This window comes from Rana temporaria, chromosome 10 (genome assembly GCF_905171775.1).
Source record: "Rana temporaria chromosome 10, aRanTem1.1, whole genome shotgun sequence".
In the NCBI taxonomy this organism is placed as follows: Eukaryota; Metazoa; Chordata; class Amphibia; order Anura; family Ranidae; genus Rana; species Rana temporaria.
Window position 1 is genome coordinate 126,636,327 of NC_053498.1, and position 26,320 is coordinate 126,662,646.

Sequence of the window (26,320 nt, forward strand, 5' to 3'; positions counted from 1 at the left end):
GCATGAAAATAATCATAATTTACGTGGTGATCCTGGCATTATCATTTTCCTGTCCTAGGTTGATAATACTCGCACATTGCACTGTATCTATAGAGTAGCGGCATTGTCACCTAGGGCAGTACGGTAGAACACCTCTCCTATGCCTCATCTTAATAACATAGAGGAGGTGGTTCTGTTGTTGTTTTCAGAGACTGAAAAATAATGCAGAGGTGTTTTTTTTTTTTTTTTTTGCATTTCCTGAACAGATATAACAAAATAGTATAGTTAACGGAACCAAAGGGCCAAATAAGCAAAGTTTGTTGTAAGGTTACTTCAAGACAAAAAAACAAGCCAGAAAATCGCATATCACGCACAATAAAACTTTTATTGAACAGGAATAAAAAGAAAGCAAATGCACACGTGTGTAATAGATCAGCATCCTATGATAGAACCAAAGAGAACATCAAGATGGCTTTGCTGGAACCAACTTGTCCCACCTCTGCCTTGCACCACCATTCTGAGTACTGGTAAGCTGGAAGGAATGAGGGAGCCAAGAGTATCCACTGCAGAGAATGCAGAGCTGCACATGGGGAATGTGTACATTTTAGATGGCTCAGCTGACCACAGGACACAGTCAGGAAGAGTGTAGGCGATTGCTATGGAAGCTAGAAGACTTGTTTCAGGGTGTAGCTTCCCTCTTTATTAAAGTGGATGTAAACCCGAAAAAAAAATTCATTGATCTCTGTTACAATGTACAGATTTCCTATCATCTGTGCCCAATCTTGCCACACAGAGTTAATCCAGCTCTGAGCAATCTTCTTTTATTGTTCAGTGAAATAAAACAGACTTACAGAGGAAAACCGTAGTCCGTTCCGCCCCTTTGCTGTGAGTGACAGGTTATTTTACATGAATGAATTAATAAATGACTTGTATAGCGCAACTCATGCGAACTAAATCGCCTCTGGGCATATCTCATGCACTACTCTGGAGACAGGCATTATTTTTTAATTCCCACCCCCACTCCTTTTCTAAAGTCATGTGGTTACTTTCTTTTCTGTTTTTTGACTGGATGTTTGTGATCATAGCAGAATTGTAGTGTAGAGGAGGGCGGGGAGTCTACTGACATCATGACTCCACCCACAGAGCTCCAGACAACAGACCCACCCACAAAATCTGCATTTTTTCAGTTCTTATAACAGACAGAGGGGAGACATTTGACGGGTAAGGATACATGCAGGAGGCATCTATATCCTTATAGATCAGCAATAGTTTAGAAAGGATGAGAGTGTGTTTACATCCACTTTAAGCAATTTGTCCTACACAATCCCTGTGTGCAGCTCTGGATGCTGATCTATTACACATGTAATCGCACATCCTGTGCAGGCATTGCCACCAAATAAACAGTGGTGTAATATACTTTTGATATTTTCACCGTAAATAGACCCCAAAAAAGTTCATTTATGGGGTATGCGTGTAAACTTTAGCACAGACGCTACATGCATAGAGATGACGGTGAACGGTTTTATGGTGATTTTTACCACCAGCTAAATCTTGTGTAAATGGTATATTATTATACAGGATTTATGTAGCGCCAACAGTTTGCGCAGTGCTTTACAACATGGGGGCAAACAGTGCAGTTTCAATACAGGAGGGATCAGGGGGCCTTGCTCGATTGGGTTATGCATGAGCCCATAGAACAGAGGACAGTCTCATCTCAATCCATCATATATCCCAAAAATAGGAGGATTATTCCTCCATTTCAGAGCAATACAAATTATTCCTTTATGCCCCATGAACTAGCTGCCCATTCAGAACTGCTGGTGTACAGTGAAAATGTAACCTAATATTCTAGAGCAAGTTATTCCACACTGCATACAGCTGTTTTTCAGGCTGTTTGGCCATCATCGGTGCAGTGTATGAAAACCATGTCTTTTAATGGAATAGGGTATTTTTGTTTTATTGTCAATCTGAAATTGCAAGCTAAAAACTTCTGTATTTGCAAAACGGTGGTGGAGATTTACTAAAACTGGAGCGCTCAGAATCTGGTGCAGCTCTACATGGTAATCAATCAGCTTCTAACTTCAGCTTGTTCAGCTTTGACAATAAAACCTGGAAGCTGATTGTTTTCTATGCAGAGCTGCACCAGATTTTGCACTCTCCAGTTTTAGTAAATCTCCCAGTGTGTCTTGTGGCTTTTTCAGTGGGGTTCCTGGCTGCTATGCAGGCAAAAAGCAGGACCTGGGATTCTCTGGACGCTTTTCTCAATCCTTTCAATACAGAGGAACCCTTGGAATAACTTTCCGGTCTCGGGGAACCCCTGCTAAAAATGACATCGACAAATCTTAGTACATTAGTGTGATGGTCAGTGGGAAGAATGCTCCTTACACTTGTGGTCATTTGGGAAGAATTACCCCCATTGCACATACCAATTAGCATCAATGGTGTCAGTGGGAACTGAGAGGCAGAAATTGCTCATTGGTCAAGGAACCCCTAGCAACCTCTGGAGGAATCTTAGGGTTCTATGCAATCCTGGGCGAGATACCCTGATTTATGACCTTGATTTCTGCAGGTTGCAAAGCTCAGAGGTCATAGGATTTTCACACACCCCTGTACACAACAGTGTGCCCCCTCCTTGTTCTGCCCTTTGTTTTGCTTCTTATTGGATTAACAGCTGCATTTAGTAAACCGAGTAACAAGTGTCTAATAAAGAGCAGTAGAGAGGAAGATTTTGGTTGGGGGTAGATTATTTATATGCTTGCTTCCTGATAAAGAATGGAAGTGGTTCAGGTGTTGGCAATGCCTTCATCATATTCCACTAATGCTGAGCAAGTAAATTGAAAAATAGACTTTGCAAGATGGATAATATGTATATGGATAAAAAAAAATGGATACAGCAAAAGGTAACACAATTTTGCAGGTGTGCATGCTTACACTATTTAGAGCTTCTGTGTTTGCATAAAAAAAAAATTGTTTTTGCTGTAACTTTTGCTGTATTTACACTGAATGCGGAGGGTATTGTTCAGTGTTATCACTCATTTTATACAGAACAATAGCCACTGTGCCCACAGTGAAGGGCATACTGCACCCACAATAAAGCCCAAAACACACCGGCCGAATGTCGGGTGGCATCAGCCAGTTCAATAGAAACCAGTCAACATTCAGCCCATGTATACTGCAGCCGGTCCAAAAGAAGCCGGTCAAACAGCCGTCTTCTGCTGAAGGGGCATGACCGAAAAAGGTTTGCCGATCGGTTCCTGGTCGGCGCTTTCAGCCCATGGCTGGAAGCTCTGACCAGAGTCTTCTGCTGGGAGTGCCGCCCTCCTGTCAGAACACAATAGAACTGGAGGGGAGATTGCTGTACTAACATTGCATAATTGGTACAGCGGCTCCGACCTGTTAGGTTGTTGTTTTTTTTGTTTTGTTTTTTACCCGCTGGGTCTAAAGGAAAAAAAAAAACGAGACGTGTGTATTATTTTCATAGAATTGATAGAAAGTGGGGAACTCCTTTTTTGAAGCTTCATTCCAAACAATTTCGTAGTAGTAGGTAGAAAGAGAAAAGTATATATATTTTTTTTTTTTTTTCTGTCTGCAACCCAATTGGGAGATTTTCCCTTAAAGCGGGAGTTCACCCGAATTTTTTTTAGATTGATGCTCATTTTGTCAAGGGGAATCGGGTAGTTTTTTTAAAATCGAAGCAGTACTTACCGTTTTAGAGAGCGATCTTCTCCGCCGCTTCCGGGTATGGTCTTCGGGACTGGGCGTTCCTATTTGATTGCCAGGCTTCCGACGGTCGCATACATCGCGTCACGAGTAGCCGAAAGAAGCCGAACGTCGGTGCGGCTCTATACGGCGCCTGCGCACTGACGTTCGGCTACTTTCGGAAAATCGTGACGTGATGTATGCGACCGTCGGAAGCCTGTCAATCAAATAGGAACGCCCAGTCCCGCAGCCCATACCCGGAAGCGGCGGAGAAGATCGCTCTCTAAAACGGTAAGTACGGCTTCGATTTTTAAAAAACTACCCGATTCCCCTTGACAAAATGAGCATCAATCTAATGTTAAAAATTTAACTTTTCGGGTGAACCTCCACTTTAAGCCTAGTACACATGATCAAAAAATTGGACAAAAAATATCACTTTTGAAGCAATTGTACGATAATCTGATTGTTGGTACACAATACCAGATTGTATGATTTTAGTTTAAACAGTGTACAGTATTTATCAGGAAAAAAAACGGTGGACCAAGACCACGCATGCTCAGACAAGACAAAATACATTACAATACAATAAAACACATTACATCGCTTCCAAAGTAGTTTTCTGTCGTAGGAGAATGTTTGTAAGTTTATTAATCTCATTTCATTTTCAATATGAGACTAGCATGCAAAAAGGATGATCGTTCGTCTGTACGATGCTTGTTTTCTGCCCTTTTGACGCACCAGCAATGAGGAATGTGATTTTTTTCAGAAAGGCTCCTATAGCAATAATCTGTCAAAATGTCTTTCCTACTTAAAATGTGTTTTTGTCTTAATCCCTGTTGGGAGAGTATTCCAATCACTTCCTCTCCTGACAGGAAATGCAGAGAAATATCCTCACTAGTCACAGAAGGCAAAAAAAAAAAGACTGTAGTCAAAAACATCAAAAGATTGGGCTGGAGTTGGCTTTTGTTAACCACTTGCTTACTGGGCACTTAAACACCCCTCCTGCCCAGAGCAATTTTCAGCTTTCAGCGCTGTCACACTTTGAATGACAATTACTCAGTCATGCAACACTGTACCCAAATTATTTTTTTGTCCTTTTTTTCCCACAAATAGAGCTTTCTTTTGGTGGTATTTGATCACCTCTGGGTTTTTTATTTTTTGCGCTATTAATGAAAAAAGACCGAAAATTTGGAAAAAAAATGATTTTTTCTTAGTTTCTGTGATAACATTTTGCAAATTATTAATATTTCTTCATAAATTTTGGCCACAATTTATACTGCTACATGTCTTTGATAAAAATAACCCAAAATTTTTGGAAATTATTTGGTCTGTGTGAAAGTTTTAGAGTCTACAAGCTATAGTGCAAATCATAAAAAATTGTCACATCTGATCACACCTGATGTACTGAAGGCCTATCTCATTTCTTGGGACCCTAACAAGCCAGGAAAGTACAAATGCCCCCAAAATAACCCCTTTTTGGAAAGTAGACATTCCAAGGTATTTATTAAGAGGCATGGTGAGTTATTTGAAGTTGTGTTTTTTTCCCACAATTCTTTGCAAAATTAAGATTTTTATTTTTCATTTAAAAAATTTCTCAAAATTGTCATTGTAATAGCTTATTTCTCTCACATGGCATGTGCATACCACAAATGACACCCCAAAATACATTCTGCTACTCCTCCTGAGTAAAACGATACCCCATGTGTGAGACTTTTTCACTGCCTGGCCACATACGGAGGCCCAACATGCAGGAAGCGCCATCAGGGGTTTTAGGAGCATAAATTGCACATCTAACTAGTTGACTACCTATTACACTTTTGAAGGCCCTGGAACACCAGGACAATGGAATTACCCACAAAGTGACCCCATTTTGGAAAGCTAATACCCCAACGTATAATCTATGAGGCATAATGAGTCTTTTGAACGGTTTATTTTTTTCCAGCAGTTTTTGGAAAATGTGGAAAAAAAATGAAAACGCATTTTTTTTACACAAAGTTGTCCATTGATAAGATATTTCCAACACATAGCATGTACATACCACAAATGACACCCCAAAATACATTCTGCTACTCCTCCTGAGTAAAACGATACCCCATGTGTGAGACTTTTTCACTGCCTGGCCACATACGGAGGCCCAACATGCAGGAAGCGCCATCAGGGGTTTTAGGAGCATAAATTGCACATCTAACTAGTTGACTACCTATTACACTTTTGAAGGCCCTGGAACACCAGGACAATGGAATTACCCACAAAGTGACCTCATTTTGGAAAGCTAATACCCCAACGTATAATCTATGAGGCATAATGAGTCTTTTGAACGGTTTATTTTTTTCCAGCAGTTTTTGGAAAATGTGGAAAAAAAATGAAAACGCATTTTTTTTACACAAAGTTGTCCATTGATAAGATATTTCCAACACATAGCATGTACATACCACAAATGACACCCCAAAATACATTCTGCTACTCCTCCTGAGTAAAACGATACCCCATGTGTGAGACTTTTTCACTGCCTGGCCACATACGGAGGCCCAACATGCAGGAAGCGCCATCAGGGGTTTTAGGAGCATAAATTGCACATCTAACTAGTTGACTACCTATTACACTTTTGAAGGCCCTGGAACACCAGGACAATGGAATTACCCACAAAATGACCCCATTTTGGAAAGCGAACACCCCAACGTATAATCTATGAGGCATAATGAGTCTTTTGAATGGTTCATTTTTTTCCAGAAGTTTTTGGAACATGTGGAAGAAAAATGAAAACGCATTTTTTTTACACAAAGTTGTATGTTTCTAAGATATTTCCAACACATAGCATTTAGATAGCAAAAATTACACCCCAAAATACATTCTGCTACTCCTCCTGAGTACAACAATACCACATGTGTGAGACTTCTACATAGCCTGACCACATACAGAGATCCAACATGCAAGGAACACCGTCAGGTGTTCCAGAGACACATAGTATGCACATACCAAGAATTACACCTCAAAATACATTATGCTGAGCAAAGCGTAAACAAAAGATTACCTGTGGTAATAGTAGCGCAGTTCTACAGCAGGATAGCACTGGTTCAGGCAGCAGGCAGGGACTTGGTCAGCAACGTCCAGGCAGGGATACTGTCCCGTCAGGGTTAGTGCAGGTGGTCAGTTCATGCAACAGGCAGAGGCATGATGGCATAGGTCCTACAGGCAGCAGGCAGAAGTAGGGCCTCGTTCAGGACAGAATGGGGACAGGGGTAGAGGCTTCTCCCACCCAAATCTCTTTGAAGCCTCCGGGCAACCAGACCCTAATCTAGGATGAGAAAACAAAAAAGTTTTCTTCATCCAGAAAAACTTTTCTGGCGCCCCTCACATATGTGAGACCCCTGTGTTCCCACTAGTTCAGTAGCAGGGTACAAGATCAGTCCATGAGGCAGGCAAAAACATGGTCAAACAGTCCGAGGTCAGTTCCAGATCAGGCAGAGGCAGTACAGAATCGTTAGGCAGAAGAATGGTCGAAAAAACAGTCCAGGGTCAATTCCAAATCGGGCAGAGGCATTACAAAATCGTTAGGCAGAATCGTGGTCAAAAAACAAGCCGGGGTCAGTTCCATATCGGGCAGAGGTATTACAAAATCATTAGGCAGAATCGTGGTCAAAAAACAAGCCGGGGTCAGTTACAGAGCAGGCGGTGGCATAAGGGGTGTGAAGGTGTGTGAAGGCAGGAACGGAGGATTAATACTTTAGTTTGGTGTGGTAACGGCGAAAACAGTTAATTATACAGAGGCCTGGTTGGGAAGGACAATCCACACAATGGAAAGATGTGTCTCGTCTGACTCCATCACTGGCGCATACCTTGCATTTTTTTTGACGTCGTCGGCCTGTTTCTGTGGGAGGGATTTTATCGGGAAAATGACGTTCGGCGAGACGACTTAAAACATCAGATCGGATGGTTTGGGGTGGGCCGTTCGGGAAAATAAGGGCAGTGATAAGGTTCTCTTGGTAGCCAAGGAACTGTTTGGGGTTTTGGGTGGAGTTGCTGTAAATTACATAAGAATTGTATATGGCCAATTGAAAAAAATAAATGGCAACTTTTTTGTACCAATGGTACGTTCTTCTTGTAGCAAGATAGGGTTCAAGCATCTGGTCGTTGAAGTCGACCCCCCCCATAAACAAATTATAGTCCTGGATGCAAGTGGGCTTTCGGATGGTGGTGCCACGCCTTCTGCGGGTTTCAACGACGGTATCATTATGGATGGAAGATAGCATGTACACGTCTCTTCTGTCCTTCCACTTCACCGCCAGAACCGCATTGTTACGCAGACTTGCTGATTCTCCTCTTTTCAGCGTTGTGTTCACCAGGCTTTGAGGAAAGCCTTTCCTATTGTTTCTGACGGTGCCACAAGCCGGGGTCTGCTTCCGGTGCAGGTTGTGGAACAGGGGAAGAGAGGTGTAGAAATTATCTACGTATAGATGATAGCCTTTTTCCAATAGGGGGTTAATGAGTTCCCAAACAATTTTGCCACTTGATCCCAAGTAGTCTGGGCAATTAGGGGGATTGATCTGGGTGTCCTTGCCTTCGTATACTCTGTAGGCATACAGGTATCCTGTGACTCGGTCACACAATTTGTAGACCTTCACGCCATAGCGGGCTCTTTTGCTGGGCATGAATTGTTTTATTTGGAGTCTGCCACTAAATTTAACAAGCGATTCATCCACACAGATGTGTTGGTCCGGGGTATATAATTGGGGGAATTTTTCCGAAAAATAATTTAGTAAGGGCCGAATTTTGAAAAGTCTGTCATGTTCTGGATGATTTCGGGGATGGCTCTGGGTATTGTCGTTGAAATGTAAGAATCTCATTATGGCAAAGTATCGGGATCTGGGCATTACGCTGGAGAAGATGGGCATGTGGTAGATCGGGTTTTTGGACCAAAAGGCACGGTAAGTGTTTTTTGGGTTGAGTCCCATACAAAATGTTAGGCCTAAAAAAATTTTAAACTCCTCCACCGTAAGGTCTCTCCACTGGAAGGGACGGGCATGGTATGACGTGGGATTATTTGCAATAAATTGCTGTGCAAATCGGTTGCACTGGGCCACAATTTCGGATAGCATGTCTTCTGTGAACATTAGATTGAAATAATCAATTGGGGTGAAATTCTCCGTGTTCACTTGGATTCCTGGCTGGGCCGTGAAAGGGGGAATGTTGGCTTCTCCTGAAGTAGCAGGAAGCCACAAGGGGTTCTGAAGGGCATAGGGAAGGCTGGCATGGGTCCTGGAAGTTTGTTGCCGAGGCACTGCGGTGCTGGCGGATGGCCCTGCAGTGCTGGCGGATGGCCCTGCAGTGCTGGCGGATGGCACTGCGGTGCTGGTGGATGGCACTGCCTCCTCACTAGAACGCCTTCGTTTAGCCGGCCGGCTATCTTCCTCCTCTGAGTCACTCAGTGTTCCGCTACTGAGGGCGGGCTCATAATTGACGTCCAACTCAGAATTTGAATTTGAAAGGGACTCTGAAAGAGAGAGCTCCCCGTTGCTCTCGTCGGGGGCAGAAATGATTTGGAATGCCTCCTGAAGGGAATAGGACCTTTTGGACCTTTTGGACATGGTTGCTGATGCAACTGCACAGGTGTGTGCTAAGCCTTCACTGATGGGCACTGATGAGGTGGAGAAGATCGGCACTGATAAGGTGGAGCAGATGGGCACTGATTGGCGGAGCAGATGGGCACTGATGAGACGGCACAGATGTGCACTGATAATGCTGCACAGATGTGCACTTATAATGCTACACAGATGGGCACTGATTGGCACAGGTGGGCACTGAGGTGGCACTGATGTGGCGGCACAGGTGGGCACTGATGTGGCGGCACAGGTGGGCACTGATGTGGCGGAACAGGTGGGCACTGATTGGCAGCACAGGTAGGCACTGATAATGCTGCACAGATGTGCACTAATAATGCTGAACAGATGTGCACTGATAATGCTGCACAAATGGGCACTGATTGGCACAGGTGGGCACTGATGTGGCGGCACAGGTGGGCACTGATGTGGCGGCACAGGTGGGCACTGATGTGGCGGCACAGGTGGGCACTGATGTGGCGGCACAGATGTGCACTAATTGGCGGCACAGATGTGCACTGATTGGCGGCACAGGTAGGAACTGATTTGGCGGCACAGGTGGGCACTGATGTGGCGGCACAGGTGGGCACTGATGTGGCGGCACAGGTGGGCACTGATGTGGCGGCACAGGTGGGCACTGATGTGGCGGCACAGATGTGCACTGATTGGCGGCACAGGTAGGAACTGATTGGCGGCACAGGTAGAAACTGATTGGCGGCACAGGTGGGCACTGATGTGGCGGCACAGGTGGGCACTGTTGTGGCGGCACAGGTGGGCACTGATGTGGCGGCACAGGTGGGCACTGATGTGGCGGCACAGGTGGGCACTGATGTGGCGGCACAGGTAGGAACTGATTGGCGGCACAGGTGGGCACTGATGTGGCGGCACAGGTGGGCACTGATGTGGCGGCACAGGTGGGCACTGATGTGGCGGCACAGGTGGGCACTGATGTGGCGGCACAGGTGGGCACTGATGTGGCGGCACAGGTGGGCACTGATGTGGCGGCACAGGTGGGAACTGATTGGCGGCACAGGTAGCAACTGATTGGCGGCACAGGTAGCAACTGATTGGCGGCACAGGTGGGCACTGATTGGCACTGATGAGGTGGCAAAGGGATGGCACTGTATGTTCAACACGGATGGCACTGGGATGGCACTGGGATGGCACTGGGATGGCACTGGGATGGCACTGGGATGGGCACTGGGATGGGCACTGTAAACGGGCACTTTTTTTCACAGTATTTGACAGTAATCAGACCTTCTCTCTCCTCACACGCGCTGTCTGTGTGAGGAGGGAGAGGCGGCAATGAGAGATGATCTCATATGTTTACATTTGAGATCATCTCTCATTGGCCACACAGATCGCATCGCAAACGGCCACTCTGATTGGCCGTTTGCGGCGATCTGTAATTGGCTGTGTCCAGGGGACACGGCCAACACAGAATTTCCCCGCAGCGCGCTCGGGAGCGCGCGCGGGGAACGAACAAACAGGAGGATGTCAAATGACGTCCTCTTGGATTTTGAGGCCCGCGCTGAAGCCGTCATTCGGCTATAGCGCGGGCCGGAAGTGGTTAAAGCCTGTTGTCACTCTGCCATTGCTTGGTGTACTCTAGGGTCGGACCCAGGAGCAATGCAGACTCGGCATGCAGTTACATGCTTTCAACGTTAAAATTGTGTAATATATGTTCACGTTGCATTCCTTTTTGATTTGTACATGAATTAAAACCTGAAGCAAAAGCAATCGTTAAAATAGAATGCCAGCTTAAAGGGGTTGTAAAGGTTTGTTTTTTATTTTCTAAATGGGTTCCTTTAAGCTAGTGCATTGTTGGTTCACTTACCTTTTCCTTCCATTTTCCCTTCTAAATGTTTTTTTTTTTCTTTGTCTGAATTTCTCACTTCCTGTTTCTCCTTAGTAAGCTCGTCCCCTATCATCCGAGCCGTTCTGGCTGGGGGTTAGTCAGCCAGAACAGCTTACGGAGGAGGAACAGGAAGTGAGAAATTCAGACAAAGAAAAAACATTTCGAAGGGAAATCGAAGGAAAAGGTTAGGGAACCAACAATGCACTAGCTTAAAGGAACCTATTTAGAAAATAAAAAACAAATCTTTACAACCCCTTTAACTCTAATGCCACGTACACACACTCGGAATTTCTGACAACAAATGTTCAATGTGAGCAACAACAACAAAAATTTGAGAGCTAGTTCTCAAATTTTCCGACAACAAAATCCGTTCTCGGAAATTTCAATCGTGTGTGGACAATTCCGACGCACAAAATTCCACGCTCTGAATCAAGTACGAGATGGAAGCGCTCGGTCTGGTAAAACTAGCGTTCGTAATGGAGATAGTACATTTGGCGCGCTGTAAGGGCAGGAGGATGAAAATCGCGATTCGTCTCTCACCAACTTCTACTAACACGACTGGTATTGAACTTCCCTTTTCTAGTGCTGTTGTACGTCACCGCGTTCTTGATGTTCTGAATTTCCGACAACATTTGTGTGACCGTGTGTATGCAAGACAAGTTTGAGCCGACGTCCATCAGAAATGTATCCACGGTTTTGTTGTTCCCTCTCCCCTCTCAACACCTGTGCTGACTATGATTTATATACTTGCCTATTTTCAGCCCAATCCATTTCAGACACATGGGGCTTGATTTACCAAAGGAAAATAAACTGTGCACTTTGCAAAGTGAAGTTTTTCAGAGCTTAAGATAAGGCTTCACTTTGCAAAATGTACCAAATCACGTGTGAAAAAAAAATGCATTTTTGCTTGCATGTGATTGAATAATGAAAGTCAGCAGAGCTTTTGCTCATTTACTAAGTGCCAGAGCAACTGCACTTGCAGAGTTCAATTGCACTTTGTACAGTCTTTTTGCCTTTAGTAAATCAGCCCCATGGTCCCCAGTGTCAACCAGCGGTGGCTGCAGAGGAGAGAGCGCTCGACAACGGATCCTAAAGCCTGAATTGGTGACACCAACCATATGCTCCCATGGTCCATCCTTTTTCGGCACTTGCTACTACAGTAATTGCTGCTATCTTCTCTATTCCCTGCCAAGTAGCTACCTATTGCACACAACATGTGGAGTGGCCTGCTTGGCACAGATGCCATTTACAGAAACGCTTTGCGTAAGAAATATTGAGAATACATGGGGCTTTCAAGGTATAAAAGTAGTCTCTACATTGTTGGAAACAAATGTTACAAAACAAAATTGTTTTTCTTCAGTGCAAAATCATTTCTTTAGCCAACAACTAAAAACTGCTATTTATGAAAACATTTTCCAAGACCCTAATATAGGGTTCATAATACAATCTCCTGTCGTAACAAGGACATTGCTGTGCTTGTTAAATATACATTTACAGATGTGTATCAAATATATTAGACTCACATCATGCGTTCATACAGTATGTTGAAATTTTCAATTAAAAGCTGCAAACCCTGTCTCTACACTAAATGAAATGGAAGGGGGACCCCAGAAGCTACCAGGGTAAATATCTAGGAACACATAGCATAGCTTTTCTGGTACCCAATAGAAAAGCTGGTGACAAAGATTTATCAACCATGGATTAATATCAGAATAACCTATAAAAGATGGGAAACCAAATTCACAATGGCTACCACACTGGTTAAGGCCACACTTATAGTGGCTAATGCCCCGTATACCCGACCGGATTTTTCGTTGGGAAAACCCTTGGATGGTTTTTCCGACGGAATTCCGCTCAAGCTTGGCTTGCATACACACGGTCACACAAGTTCTCTTAACTTTCATCCATCAAGAACACGGTGACGTACAACACTACGACGAGCTGAGAAAATTAAGTTCAAAGCTTCCTAGCATGCGTCGCAATTGCTACAGACAATCGGATTTTCCGATAGGATTTTTTTCTGTCTGAAAATTTGAGAACCAGCTCTCATCGAACGTTTGCTGGCAGAATTTTCCGATCGTGTGTACGGGGCAAAAGCTTCTAAAAAAAACTGAATATAGCTGTTGTAAAACCTCACACTCTGAAAAGAAGTACCCATATGACTAGTGATTTCATTTTTTTCAATCCTATCAGTCAAGATGCAATTGGATCTCACATTAATAAAAATGTAATTAAAGCCAAAATCAAAATATGTAATATATTGCAGCTTACCAATTATTAGATGTGGTCGCTGCATCAGTTTTCTTTTTCTTTTGGATTTTTTTTGCCTCCTGGTTTCAACTGGTGATGAGGGGGGGGATAGTGTTATACACTAACAAATTAAAGGTAATAACCAGCTCACAGTTTATAATCCGTTTACAGCAAAAATGTTTTACATAAATAAGTAATCATTTAAAGTGGAGGTTCACCCGGAAATGTTAATTTTTAACATTAGATTGATGCTCATTTTGTCAAGGGGAATCGGGTAGTTTTTTAAAAAAAACGAAGCAGTACTTACCGTTTTAGAGAGCGATCTTCTCTGCCGCTTCCGGGTATGGGCTGCGGGACTGGGCGTTCCTATTTGATTGATTGGAGTGGGATTAGAATGCTTGTCAGTGTTTATTGCTGTCTGTGCCCCCTGTTAAGCAGTTTTACCCTCCCTATTTGACCCATTTACCATTATCATTGAAAGTGAAAAAGAAAATACCACATTTTGGGTTTTCTCCAGAAAAGTAATAAAGGGGAAATCTTCCAATAGGGACACTAGTTATGGTGACCTGGGAATCCCCAAGCAATTCCGTTAATTTCCAGGGATTTCTTTTCACTTTTTGTCTATGGGACAGGAATTGAAGGGAAATTTTCACAATTGGACACAGATGGCAAAACAAAATCTGACAGGGGTTATAACCCTCCTTCCAAAATGTAAAAAAAAAAAGCATTATAAAATATATTGCAAAGCCCTACCACACGTGTGTTGCATATGTTAAAAAGGTTGTAGTTATAAATCAATAGTCAAAATTAAATAAGATACAACCCTCAGACATGAGTGTTGTGTAAATAGCCACTTACAAGGTTCAGATTTTTCTTGTTTTATTTAAAAAATTACCGCTCACGTAACCTGCTTTCACCACTTCCCTAATCCCCTCAGAAGCCCTGTTAAAGTATTCCAAGTATGGGGACACTTGTACAGTCCCCCTGCTTCCCCACAATGCAGTGCTATTTAATAAAGTGACTCGGCCAAGATGCTGTTTGGGGGAGGAAGATATAAGATGGACTTTGTGGAAAGGATTGGACAGCAAGCCAAGGCTCCGGAGAGTGTGCACCACACTGTGTGGTTGTTTTACCATTACAGTTTGATCATGTATGTTTGCATGAAATGTCTTTGACACATGGCTGACTACCTGTATTTAATGCCACTGTTAGGCCCCTTTCACATTGGGGCGGGAGGTGCGCTGACAGTATAGCGGCACTATTTTTAGCAGCGCTATACCGTCGTAATTGCGGAGGTATTTGGCTGCTAGCGGTGTGTTTTTAACCCATGCTAGCTGCCAACAAAGGGTTAATACCGCCGACAATACGCCTCTGCAGAGGTGCATTGCTGGCAGTATTACCGCGGTTTTCCCATTGCTTTCAATGGGAAGGGGCGGTAAACTCACCGCTCCAAAGATGCTGCTAGCAGAACTTTTGGAGCGGTCCTCCGAGCGCACCGCTCCACACTGCAGGGCAGGAGTTTTTCAGATGGTATTTAAGCGCTATATTTAGTGCTAAAACGCCTGAAAAACTCCTCCAATGTGAAAGGGCTCTTGGTACAAAGAATAACCGATTATGCATGTAAATATGTACATTTCCAATTAAAAAACAAAATGTGCTTGGGTGTATTAATTCATATCTTGATACGTGTTTTTTAAGTGCTGAAGCCAACTAAACCAGGTGGCATTGGACCAGCCTAGACTTTGTCATGTGCATGTTAATTTGATGTTATAAGTCGGTGCTCACCATCTATTATTGGTAATGTGATTCTCCTCTCTCTCTCTCTTTCCATCAGCGATTTCCTAGTCCCAGATTACTTGAGCCAGGAGCAGGAAGAGGCGCTTGGGCAGTACGAACTGGCAGAACACGGCTTTGATAACAACTCTTCTGTCCAAATGCCGGTCATCTCCCAGGTTTCCTCTACACAGAACTGCGAGAGTACTTTCCCCTTGGGCTCCCTGAGCAGCCTGGCCGAGAAAGAGGGGGAAGAGGAGGAGATGACCGAGTCTGTCAAGGCCAGCCCTATGGATGAGAGCAACAGAGATGACACCCCCAAAGCAGAGGTATCTTCCATTGCTGTGGAATAGTCTGGATATTCGTGTCCCGCACCCCGTGAGAACCTGCTTCATCTTTATTCTTTTCCTCTTGTTTGGGGAAACACCTGTGATTGGTCAATTCTAGTTTACCTTCTGTTTTCCAAGGAAAGAAAAACAAGCTCCTGAGGACATCACTTGTCCATCTCCGATCCCAATCTGTCAGGAACTTTGGCTTCCTTTTTTTTTTTTTTTGTGCTGGATACAACCATCGCACATTTAAAGGTCGTTTCTATATCATTTTGTTCTATATAACCTTTTCTGCAGGAGGATAGCTGTGTATATGAAAAGGATGTGACTCGCGTCTGACTGCTCCCTGGTGTGGTGTGATAGTTTTGAGTGCGGGAACAGTTGCTCGAGAGGTCCGCATTGGCTTTGACCCGTGTGTACTGCGGTGGGAATGCGCTTTTTTTTTTTGTTTTTTTCCCCCCTCATCATGCTGCTCAGAACTCAACAACTTTATGCTCATCATAGGAAGCTTGAAACTTTCAGTGTAATCGTATTACATGATTGGAGTGTTGTTTTTGTTTTTTTGTTTTCTTTTTACTTTGAGAAGTGGCCTGTATTGTCTCACTGGGACTGCTCTGGTACTGAGATTTTATCTCAACTCATATATGCTTTTCTGTGTGGTATTTTATTTTTTTAAATTTCAGAAATGATTTGACCAAATGTATTCACCAGCAAACAGAAGTGTACAGATCATCTCTGAACAGAATGAGTATAATATGACATACTGTCAGCCCGAGAGATGTATGAACAGCCTAGTCTATCATTCTGTAGCTAATCTAGTGTAACCTCTTCTGTCAGCAAGCACAAAATGTTTGCCCTCGGGTGAAAGCCGCACTAAGCTAAATTTTAATATTTTATGGTTAATATTTTACTGATAGTTCAGCTGCTGTTGCTATATATTGATATTATCTGTTTTTTTTTTGTTTGTTTTTTCTGTTTATTTACTAACCTTTTTTTATAATATACAAAACTAATCCTCCTACATTATAGGAGTTTATTATTCTCCTTTTTAGTTTATTTTTGTAAGCCTTACCTGTAGGCCAGGTTTGGGAATTTTCTGATCCAGAGAGATTGGAAGGGGCATAGTGCCAGATTTTACAAGCACTGTTGTGTCTGGTGGTGGCTTCAGGCCTTAATTGTATGACGGTGACGAAAAGAATTCAACTTGAGTTAAGGAGAGAAGGAGCTGTGTCAGCATGGGGAGAGGATGATGGAGGAAGGAAGGAACACATGTCTTTAGATCTAACAAGAGTTATGTAGTATGAAAGCCTACCTGACTAGAAATTAGAGGTGCACTGAATGGAAATTTTGGTGCCGAAACTGAAACCGAAAATGCTGGATGCACTTGGCCGAAAATCGAAAAATGTCAGTTTTTAAAAAAATGTATATATTTTTATATATAATTGTATTATATTCGACTTTTTAATTAATATCCTGAATTTAAATGAATACGAGTTTGTCGGACATTATTGGCACCTTTTTAGTGCAAGAAAAATGTATCCCTTTAAATTCTATGTACGTCTTCACAATGGGCCATTGCGCTTCCGTTGTGTTAAAAATCCTGTTTTACTGCATTTTTGGTCAGTAAAAAAATAAACAACCTCCCTGTTGAAATGCATTAATAACGCACCCATGTTGCCGCTTTGATGCGATTTTCGAGTCTCATGACCTATGAAAGTGCACAGTAAAATGGTGGTAAAATCACGTGCATTTTCGGCGTACCCTTTTCTCTTATCGCCAAAATGCTGATAACACCTTTTTCGGCCAATATGTTTCAGCAGCTATAATTTCGGTATATCTCTACTGGAAAATGATTTAATTGTCCTAAGTGGGCCTAGAGGAAATTGAATAGGGATTGCAAACTTGGTTTGAGAGCTGTATGGTCGGCTTTAGAGCCTAACGGAGAGATCAGCAGGGGAGTAAAGTTTGTCAGTTAAGTGTTCACAACTCTGGATTTTCCCTGTTTAATTTTATTTGTCAACCAAAAGTCTGAAGTGCTGTGGAAGCAGTCAAACTTTCCTTCACGGTCTGCCTGGTCTTCGCTGTCATACGTTTTGGTTAGAAAATATGCGTTCGGAAAATGGAACCAAATCGGGCTTGATTAACAAGCCAAAGAGTATAGGTCTCCAGCCCACCCATCTGAATTCCCCACTCATTTATTACTGCACCATGCATGACATCCATGCTCCACTGCCTTATTAAATAAGCTCAACAATGGACATGTCAGAGAGCTGAACCCAAAACAGGACAGATAGGACTTCGAGTCCAGATTTTAGAAGCGGTTCTCTATCAGCTGGGGTATCCTTGAAATCCGTTTTTGTTTTTATCTGACAGGTCACAAATCTAACACGTTTTTGGGGGTTCAGCGGCCTCGCTTCATCTCAGGCTCTTTTTCCTTACTTTCTTCATTAAATAAGCTTGCACCCCTGTGCCACCAACTAAGAGGTGATGGAAGTCTGATTTCAGGAAAATAATTTGGTTCTGTTGAAGGCTAATTATCAGGGCTGGATAAATACCAGGAGCCAGATGGCTGGTATGCCTAAATAATTATAACTGGTATTTAGCCAATTAGATTCTGTTAGTGATGGAAAAGGCCTTCCTCCTGTGACCCCCAGTATGTAGAGGTTGGCAAGAGAGCAAATCTGCCACTAGCTAGATACATCTGCCTTTTGGTTTGTAGGTTGTGTAGATCGGATATGGTGAGACATTTCCTTTTGGTCTGTCCATGCCTTCTTCACTGCATTACGGGAGGAGACCAGGTCACCGTTTTAGATAGAATGGATTAGAACTATGGTTAATTGTATGTCTCTTGTGTTCTGTTTTCCTGATTTGTGGCTGTTTAGCGGGAGGGAGAAGTGTTCTTGGGCTCAGCAGCTAATAAAAGTAACACTTCTGAGGGGTGGTGAAGGAAGCAAGAAGATTTGGCAGTCAAGTGCACCCTGGGGATTCAGCAACACCTGGATTTAATTCTAATAAGCACCGTGGGGGGTTTGCTTTGATTTGGCCAGGATTACTTGGTTGGGCGCGGCAGTTCAACTCTTCAGCTGTAGGTTGGCAGGAAATGTTACTTTCATTCGGTCATCTTGTTCTGCCACCCAGCAGGTTCATTTTATACTATTGCAATGTTACACTACATGACTAGGATATTATCACACCTCAGTGTCAGCAAGTGGCAAACACTAGACATCTGTGATTCTGTGAGCCCTTCATATGCCAGAACACAAACGGTCACCATATCTGGAATTGTTCATCCCTGTATCCTTCTGGCTGTTTACAGTTCTTTCTAGAAGTAACATCTGTGCTAGAATTTTGGTACAAAATTGACCCCCAGCCAGTCTGCTTCAAGGGTTGCTCATAGATGGCATAGTATTCGGAAAGATTTGCTGAACATTTGACAAATATTTGAACACCAAACCAAGGATCTTTATGAAAATTATCAGAGTTCTTCGCTACTGGACTCATCTTTTGATGCAGGCAATTTGGTGACATTTGTGTTTTGTTTTTCAACTTTTTCAAAATTTTAAAAATGCTTATAAAGGCAAACGCGTATAAACGTGGTTACAAGCATTTGAAATGCCAGTAAACTACAGTTTCGATTTGCAATTTTTCTGCTTTAAAAAAAAAAAAAAATGGCAGTAACCTCAACTGCCTCTAAACTACTATGTGCATGTACACATAAGAGAACATAGAGGAGAGTTCAGGGGCTGCTGAAAGAAACGTCCAACTGCTCCTGAACTTCAGTCTAGCGGCTGTAGCGTACATGAGGCCTTAGGCATTTTCTGCATATTTCTATCCCCTGGTGAGCACTCGATCCGCAGGACTAAGTGAATTTTTTTCCATTTAATTAGTGCTGTAGCAAGCCATCATAATGTAGGGCAGCCATATCAACACAGTGCTGTCTGTGTCCCTCGAGTCCCTTGATAAGGAAATGGGTTACAGCTATGAGAACACAGAACTGTGAATCTTTGCACACGTAAATGGTACTTTGTTTCCATGTGTAGGCCTCGTCATTACTTTACCCAAGGCTTTCTTATCGCAAATACACTGATCCAATATACAACTAAAATATATGCTTCACAGATTCAGATCCTGGTTATGTCAATGACAGAACACACATTATTAGCTGCTTCTGGTACAGCCGAATCAATCGTTGTTCAAGCCCTAAAAAAGGGTGAAGTTCCCAAAAATGCGTTTAACTGTATCTGTAGTTCCTAATAAAGATTTCAAGCAAGATGAAAGTTTGCACTAGGCACTCCTAACCGCACACCTAGAAGTGTGTTCTTGTTGGGCTCTTCTCTATAATGAGTGGCCTTGTCTTCTCCCAGTGCAGAGGTGGGCAACCTCGGCCCTCCAGCTGTTTTGAGACCACAAGTCCCATGACACATTGCAAGACCCTGACAATCACAGGCATGATGGGATTTGTAGTTTCACCACAGCTGGAGGGCCGAGATTACCTACCCCTGTCCTTAAATAGAAAACTCAATTCTTTCCTTAGATGCTCACAGAGGCAGAATAGAAAACTCAAGTCTGGTTATGTTCCCCACTAAACATAATTTGACAGTCTGTGCTTTTCTGTAAATTAGGTTTTAAGATGTTCTGCGGTTACTATAATCACAAGAGCAGTCCCATTTTTGCAGGCTACACACAGCACCTTTTAGGCATATAATTCACCAAAGATATAAGACTTTGTGCGGTAAGGCTAATAACATTGCAGGGAATGCCTGTCATTTGTCCTTGTGCTTTGTGCCGGCTTTTGGAAAAAGCAGTGAGACAGTCACTGTTTACAGTATGAATGCTGTTTTCATAATTGTAAGTAAGGAAAAAAAATGTAATTTTTAATCTGTTTTAAGGAATCACAGCTGGGTGCAGATTGAGATGAAAATTCAGTGTTTAATGATTTGAATTGCTGTGTCTTTCTCAGATTTTATGTTTCATGTGTTTGTCCACCCTAGGTTTTAGTATTTATACAAAAAGTGTTCGGTTTTAATTCTCACATCAAAAAATGTAATAAGCACACATCTTCTAGTCATGAGGAAATGCCAAACATAGCAGCACAATGTTACCTGTCACCCATACAGGAAAGTAACAGAAAACAGCACAAACCATATCTACTGCCCAATCCTGCTGTGCAATCCCAGTGTCCGTGTCACAGTGCGCCTTGAGAAGCTTTGATTGGGGGGGTGTTGCTATTTTGTATGTATTTTTGTTAATCTTGCCAGTAAATGATGGATTGTGATCAGTGTACTCAGGCTACTGTTACTCAATGAGGACCCCTCCTCCCCAATGAATATCACAATAACAGAAAAACGTTTAACTTGCTTGGTACTTGCTGATTTTTATTATGTAAAAATCATTATTTGAGACTTTTTTTGTCTTGACTCTTATTCTTTCATACTGGAGGTGGGCAGGTGTGGACAAAGCTCAGACTCCAGGTAGGGCCACCTTTGATGTAAGACTTTTTTAAACCTAATATTTTTATTAGAAGCACATGTTCCCCAGCTTCTTAAAAGTGGCTGCTGGTTAGATGTCGGCTGTCCACCAAATCCCTCTAGCCCTCGTTCACATTGAATGTAGCTTTGAAATCGTGCAACTCCATGACACACATGTCGGTGTGACTTGAAGTTCGACTTTGAAGACATCTGCGTGGCTTCATGCACAGATGTCTATGTAAGTCGCACCCGAGATTGCCAGAAGTAGTTCCGAAACAATTTTTTTAAATCGATGCGGCACCACAAATTTTGGCGTCACACCAGTTTTAACAGTGCCATTGCCGACAATAGGGTGCAACTTTTTATCCAGTTTGACCTGTCAAATCGCATGACAAGTCTCTCCAGCTTGAATGAGGGCCTATATAACAAATGTGATTGGTACAGCAGTATCGGAATTATCCTCCCTTTTCAAAGTTGATGATTCTGTTACTTTGCAGAGTGAATGGGCAGATTAGTTAAAAAATAAGAAATTCACTACATTGCATATGTAACTTGTTCTATCTGCCAAAATATTTGTGATTTACACATATTGTAGTAGAATGAAAATATATATAATCTATCATTCATATATCCATCTCTAGGAAGGTGATTCAAACCTGCAACACCTCCCCATCTACAGTTGTCTTATTAGACTATGAATCACATCTCCTCACTGGTGAGGAAGTCCCTTTTATGTCCCCTTGCTGTAAGCTGCCTAAACACCTTCCCTCCAGCCCCCAGTGCCTGAAATGTGTTATGATGACTGCATAGCACTGTGCAATAGCGCCAAATTGGTTCTGTCTGGTTGAGGTAGGTTTATCGGATGCTAATATAAAGATTTTTTTTTTTTTTTAGTTATGCTAGCAATATTTAAAAATACAAGATTTTTTTTTTTTTGTATTTCTTAACCAAACCTAAAGGGTAATGATTATATGCCATTCAATAAGGGACACAGGATATTGCTGTATACAGGGGAGTTGGACACCGAAACTAAAAAAATATATATATATATCAGGAAAGATCTACTCCCAGTATGCCATGTTTTTTAGCTAGTGTCCTGGGAGAATAGATATCTTTTCTTTTTTCTACTAGCAATCTCCTTGCGAAGCCAAGTGCTGCTGCATGCAGTTTTCTGGATCTTCTGACCTCGCTAAGAAGAAGTCATGGGTCCAGCCTGTATTGTGACCCTTTTGTTGCTGCACTTGTCTTATGGAGCTGCTTGGGTCACCTTGTGCCACTGTCAGAGGCAGCTGAAAACCCCTGTACAGGTTTGTAGGAGAGAAACATTCGATGTGGATCTTCTGGTGTCCAGGTTCAATGTGAAACCGAGTCAGTTTGTCTCCAGATGAAAAGATCCTCCTGGAAGTAAAGGCTTTGGGTGCTCCATGAGATCAGCTTAATCTGATTTACACCTTCCCTATTCGTCTGCTCTACAGAGTCGAGATGGAGGACATTCCTGTAATTCTAGTTGCACCAAATTAGCCCAGACGGAACTTGGTACGCAGACCTCAGCAGATTCATTGCGGGCTCTCCCAGATTGCAGGGACATTTTGTCCCAAGGACTGATTTTTTTTTTTCCATCCTGCTTTATGGTTGCTAGCTTTGATGGCTGACCTAGTTCAAAGCACTGTATTCTGTTTCAGTGTTTTAAAATAATTTTAAAAAGTACCGCAGCATTCACTTTTTTTTTTATCGGAATGCGTGTTAATGCACCAGAACGTTGCGGTGGTGAGCACTATTGATTATACCTGTAAGAGCAGATATCCTTCGCACTCTGATTCTCTGCACTAATGCAACACTAAACAATAGAGACGCCCAAGGAAGAAGCAGGAAGTGACCTCAAATGAAATTCTAGCATATTTATTTAAAAATAACGACTTTTTGGGCTAAAAAAAAAGGAAGCGGGGAAAAAATGCACTTAAACGCATTACCAACGCATTTAGAATGCACAGGATTGTGGTGTGAGCTAGCCCTTAGTCAGTCCGATGCTTTCTTCCTTCATCCCTAAGGGACTTTAAAGGGGATTACATGCTTCTCTTTCCACCATCTCTAGGGGTGCATGGACAGATTACCATTCAAGTTTAAGGATTAGGGTTCCCCCTTACCCGTTTGGGTGCACTATACTAGATCAGTAAGCACCTCTTGGGCTTTTCAGCTGTAAAGGATAAGTTTACCTTTTCAGAGCATGTTACATCTTACCCCCATAATTCAGGGGTAACCTGCTCCATACCTAGAAGAGTGCAGCTGTATGGGGCTCTGCCCACACCGCTGTTTTATTCATTCACAATGATCTGTGATTAAGAGAGCTACAAGTACCCCATCAGCCATTGCGACTGACGGCTTGTAGTTCTCAATGGACTGCGATGAGCACTTTCGTAGTCCAGTCACCAGTGCAGGGCTTGTATGCAGGATCCTGACATTGCACCATTGGTGCAATTTGTAGGCTCCTGAGGAAAAAAATGATAAAGGCACATGTTGTGCCTGCAAAAGGTGAACTTGGCATCTGTTTTCCAGATTTGCCAGGCTGTCGCCTGCTTCTTTGTTTGCCCATACACTGTTTTAACAAGTGGATGTTCAGGCCTCAGCTGATGCCCATTTCAGATGTAAGGTCCATCAGGCAGCTCTTTGATTTCTTTGAAACCTCCTACCTCTTCTGTTTCATTGTTTTGTGGGCTTGTTGACATGTAGTCTGCTGTGTTGCCCACCCGTCAGTTGGGACTGTATTTGCATGTCCCACTTGTCTCTGAATATCCTTTGTCCCTTAATGAATGGTTAAGACAATTTGGATTTTGACTTGCCTGTAAAATCCCTTTTTTTGGAGTTAAGGGACACAGGTCCCTCTCCTCTGTTCTATGGTCCACGGTTCTATAAATTTTGCCATAAAACTGAGGCATGGTGGAAATAGAAGGGGTTATTTTGCACGACAGACCCCCCCCCCCCTTTTTTTTTGTGTCGTTGACCAATTCTACTGGTTATCCTGTGTCCCATTGAACTCCACTAAAAGGTATTTGAAGGAGAGTCAAAAATCCTGCTTCCCCCCCCCCCCCCCAGTGTAAAGAATTTTTTCTTATCCTTGGCAGTTTTTTGTCTTTTCTTGAGTATGAACAAACACGGCACTTTGGTGTTTTTGTCCCGATGTTCCTGCATGTGTGGAAGTGATGTGCAATTTGTAGCAGGGCAGCAAACCTAACTCTGCTGTGCGCAAGGCGCAAGACTTGTTTACAGGTAGATGTCTGAGCTCCAGCAAGCTAAAGGGAATCTGTCATAAGGAAATATGGTTCTAGCCTTGCTTCACTGGAAGATAGACAGTACTAGGAAATGCCAGAACATGTCTGTGCCTTTTTGTGTGATTCCTTTACTGGCCACCTTCAAAATCAAGTAGACAAATCAGAGCATAGGTGAAACCACACAAAAAATCTTCATGCCTCACTGCTATGTTGGTGCCCCAGTAGACAAATCATGACTTTTGGCCTAGCCAGAAAGTACCGGTGTAACCTTCCCTTCACTCTCCCTTTCTTTATTGCCATTCCAGTGCCTGCCAACAGATGGGTGGGGGCACACCCATTGCTTTGTGGGATGTGAGGACTTTTTCTGTACTCCTGAAAAGTCAAACTTTGCTTACTGTGCTCTCACTGGGTCTAGGGAGCTTTGGAAAGGAATTAAAACAAAATCTAGGTGTACGCAGCACGTTGTAGTGTCTCTCATCGTCCAATTATGTCAGTTTATATTGGATTTCCTAATGACGCATTCCCTCTAATAGACCCGGCACAGGTTCTGCACCTCCCTCTACATACAATCTGAGTCACTCTGCACATCAAATTCTTGCTAAGATGCTGATATGTGTTTTAGCTTGTAGCTGTTTGCACGCAGCACCTTGAACTATAACAGTGAGGTGCTAGGACCTAGTATTGGGGAGCCTCTATCCTGTCTCGTCAAACCTCCTTCCCCTTCTTTAACTCTCGCTGAACTAATAACACTTAAACGGTTCCTATGGCACTAGCCGATGCCTCTGAACTCATTTTAGACACGGAGCATGTACATTAATTTGTTGGCAAAAAATAGCTTTCTTTTGTTTAAATGTATACAATGTTTAAAAAAAAATACACATTTTATATACTTGTATCTGGCTTTTAACATTTTTATAGTACCCCATTGTTCTTGGTGGCAACAATATCTATTTTTGTGCCCATTTTTGGAAAACAAGTGCCGTTTTGGAAACGTTACGATTATTTCTACAGTTCTTGTAATCCGTGTGAGAGTCACAGTTGCTAATTTTGTTGTCCTTTATTTTCTGATCTGTTTTTTGAGCCTGTAGCTGTAAGCTTTTGATGTTTCTCAAATGTCTGAGAGGGGTAGAGCCAAACTTCACATCTTGTGATGGAGATCGAGAGAATTCTGGAGAATGACAATTAAAACCTTAGAATTTGTCTGTCTGTTCTGGTTGTGTGTTTCTGTCATTGAGAAATGTAACCTTACAGACGCACAAGCCTTGATAAATTGTCAATATGTCCTTTTATATTGTAAACAGACATACACTACCAGGTTTTTGCTCACCTATGTCTATTTCAAACATTCAAAGAGAATATTTAGTGACTTAGGGTTTTAGTAACAAGTGCAGGAACCCTCTTTTAAAGTGGTTGTAAAAGTGTTTTTTTCATCTCCGTGCATTCTATGCATTAATGTAAAAGCCCTACTGTGTGCAGCAGCCGCCCCAGCACCCCTTAATACTTACCTGAGCCCCATCTCTGTCCAGAAATGTCCGGGACCCTCCCTCCTGATTGGCTGAGACACAGCAGAGGCACCATTGGCTCCGGCTGCTGTCCATCAGTCAGTTAGCCAATCAGCAGAGAGAGGGGAGGGGGCGGGCCGAACCAGGGCTCCATGTCTGAATGGACATACTGAGCTTCGGCTCAGGTGCCCCCATAGCAAGCTGCTTTCTGCAGGGGGCATTCGACAGGAGGGAGGGACCCGAGAAGAGGAGGATCTTGGCTGCTCTATGCAAAACCACTACACAGAGAAGGTATAACATGTTTGTTGTTTTTATAGAAAACAAAAACGAGATTTTACAATTACTTTAATCATTTTCTGTGGCCAGCAATCACTGCACTACCCCAGGAATATGCATCTGTATTAAATCAATATAGTATATGTAAAGACAAACGATTAGAGCTGTGACAAGTTTTGGGTCCCTGCTTTCTGTAGTAAGATTAGCATGATTGTAATATTGTCCTGGCCAAAGCACTTTTCTTTACCCCTCCATCTATTTACATGAATATGCATGGAGTACTGCTCCATGTGAAATCATATAGACACCTCTACGCACATCAA

The 26,320-nt window shown here is 42.8% G+C and overlaps 1 protein-coding gene across 3 annotated transcripts in view; it reads left to right on the top strand.

Moving 5' to 3' along the window:
* ZBTB44 (zinc finger and BTB domain containing 44) overlaps positions 1–25,419 on the top strand; it is a 96,880-nt gene extending 71,461 nt beyond the window's left edge. For 2 of the 3 annotated variants that reach the window (XM_040326226.1, XM_040326227.1), the window contains one exon: positions 15,218–25,419. In XM_040326226.1, the coding sequence (XP_040182160.1) occupies positions 15,218–15,509 (292 nt within the window). In that variant the 3' untranslated portion in view covers positions 15,510–25,419. The remainder of the gene's footprint in view (positions 1–15,217) is intronic. The other variant, XM_040326228.1, reaches the window with a different exon arrangement.
* Positions 25,420–26,320: the final 901 nt, after the last annotated feature.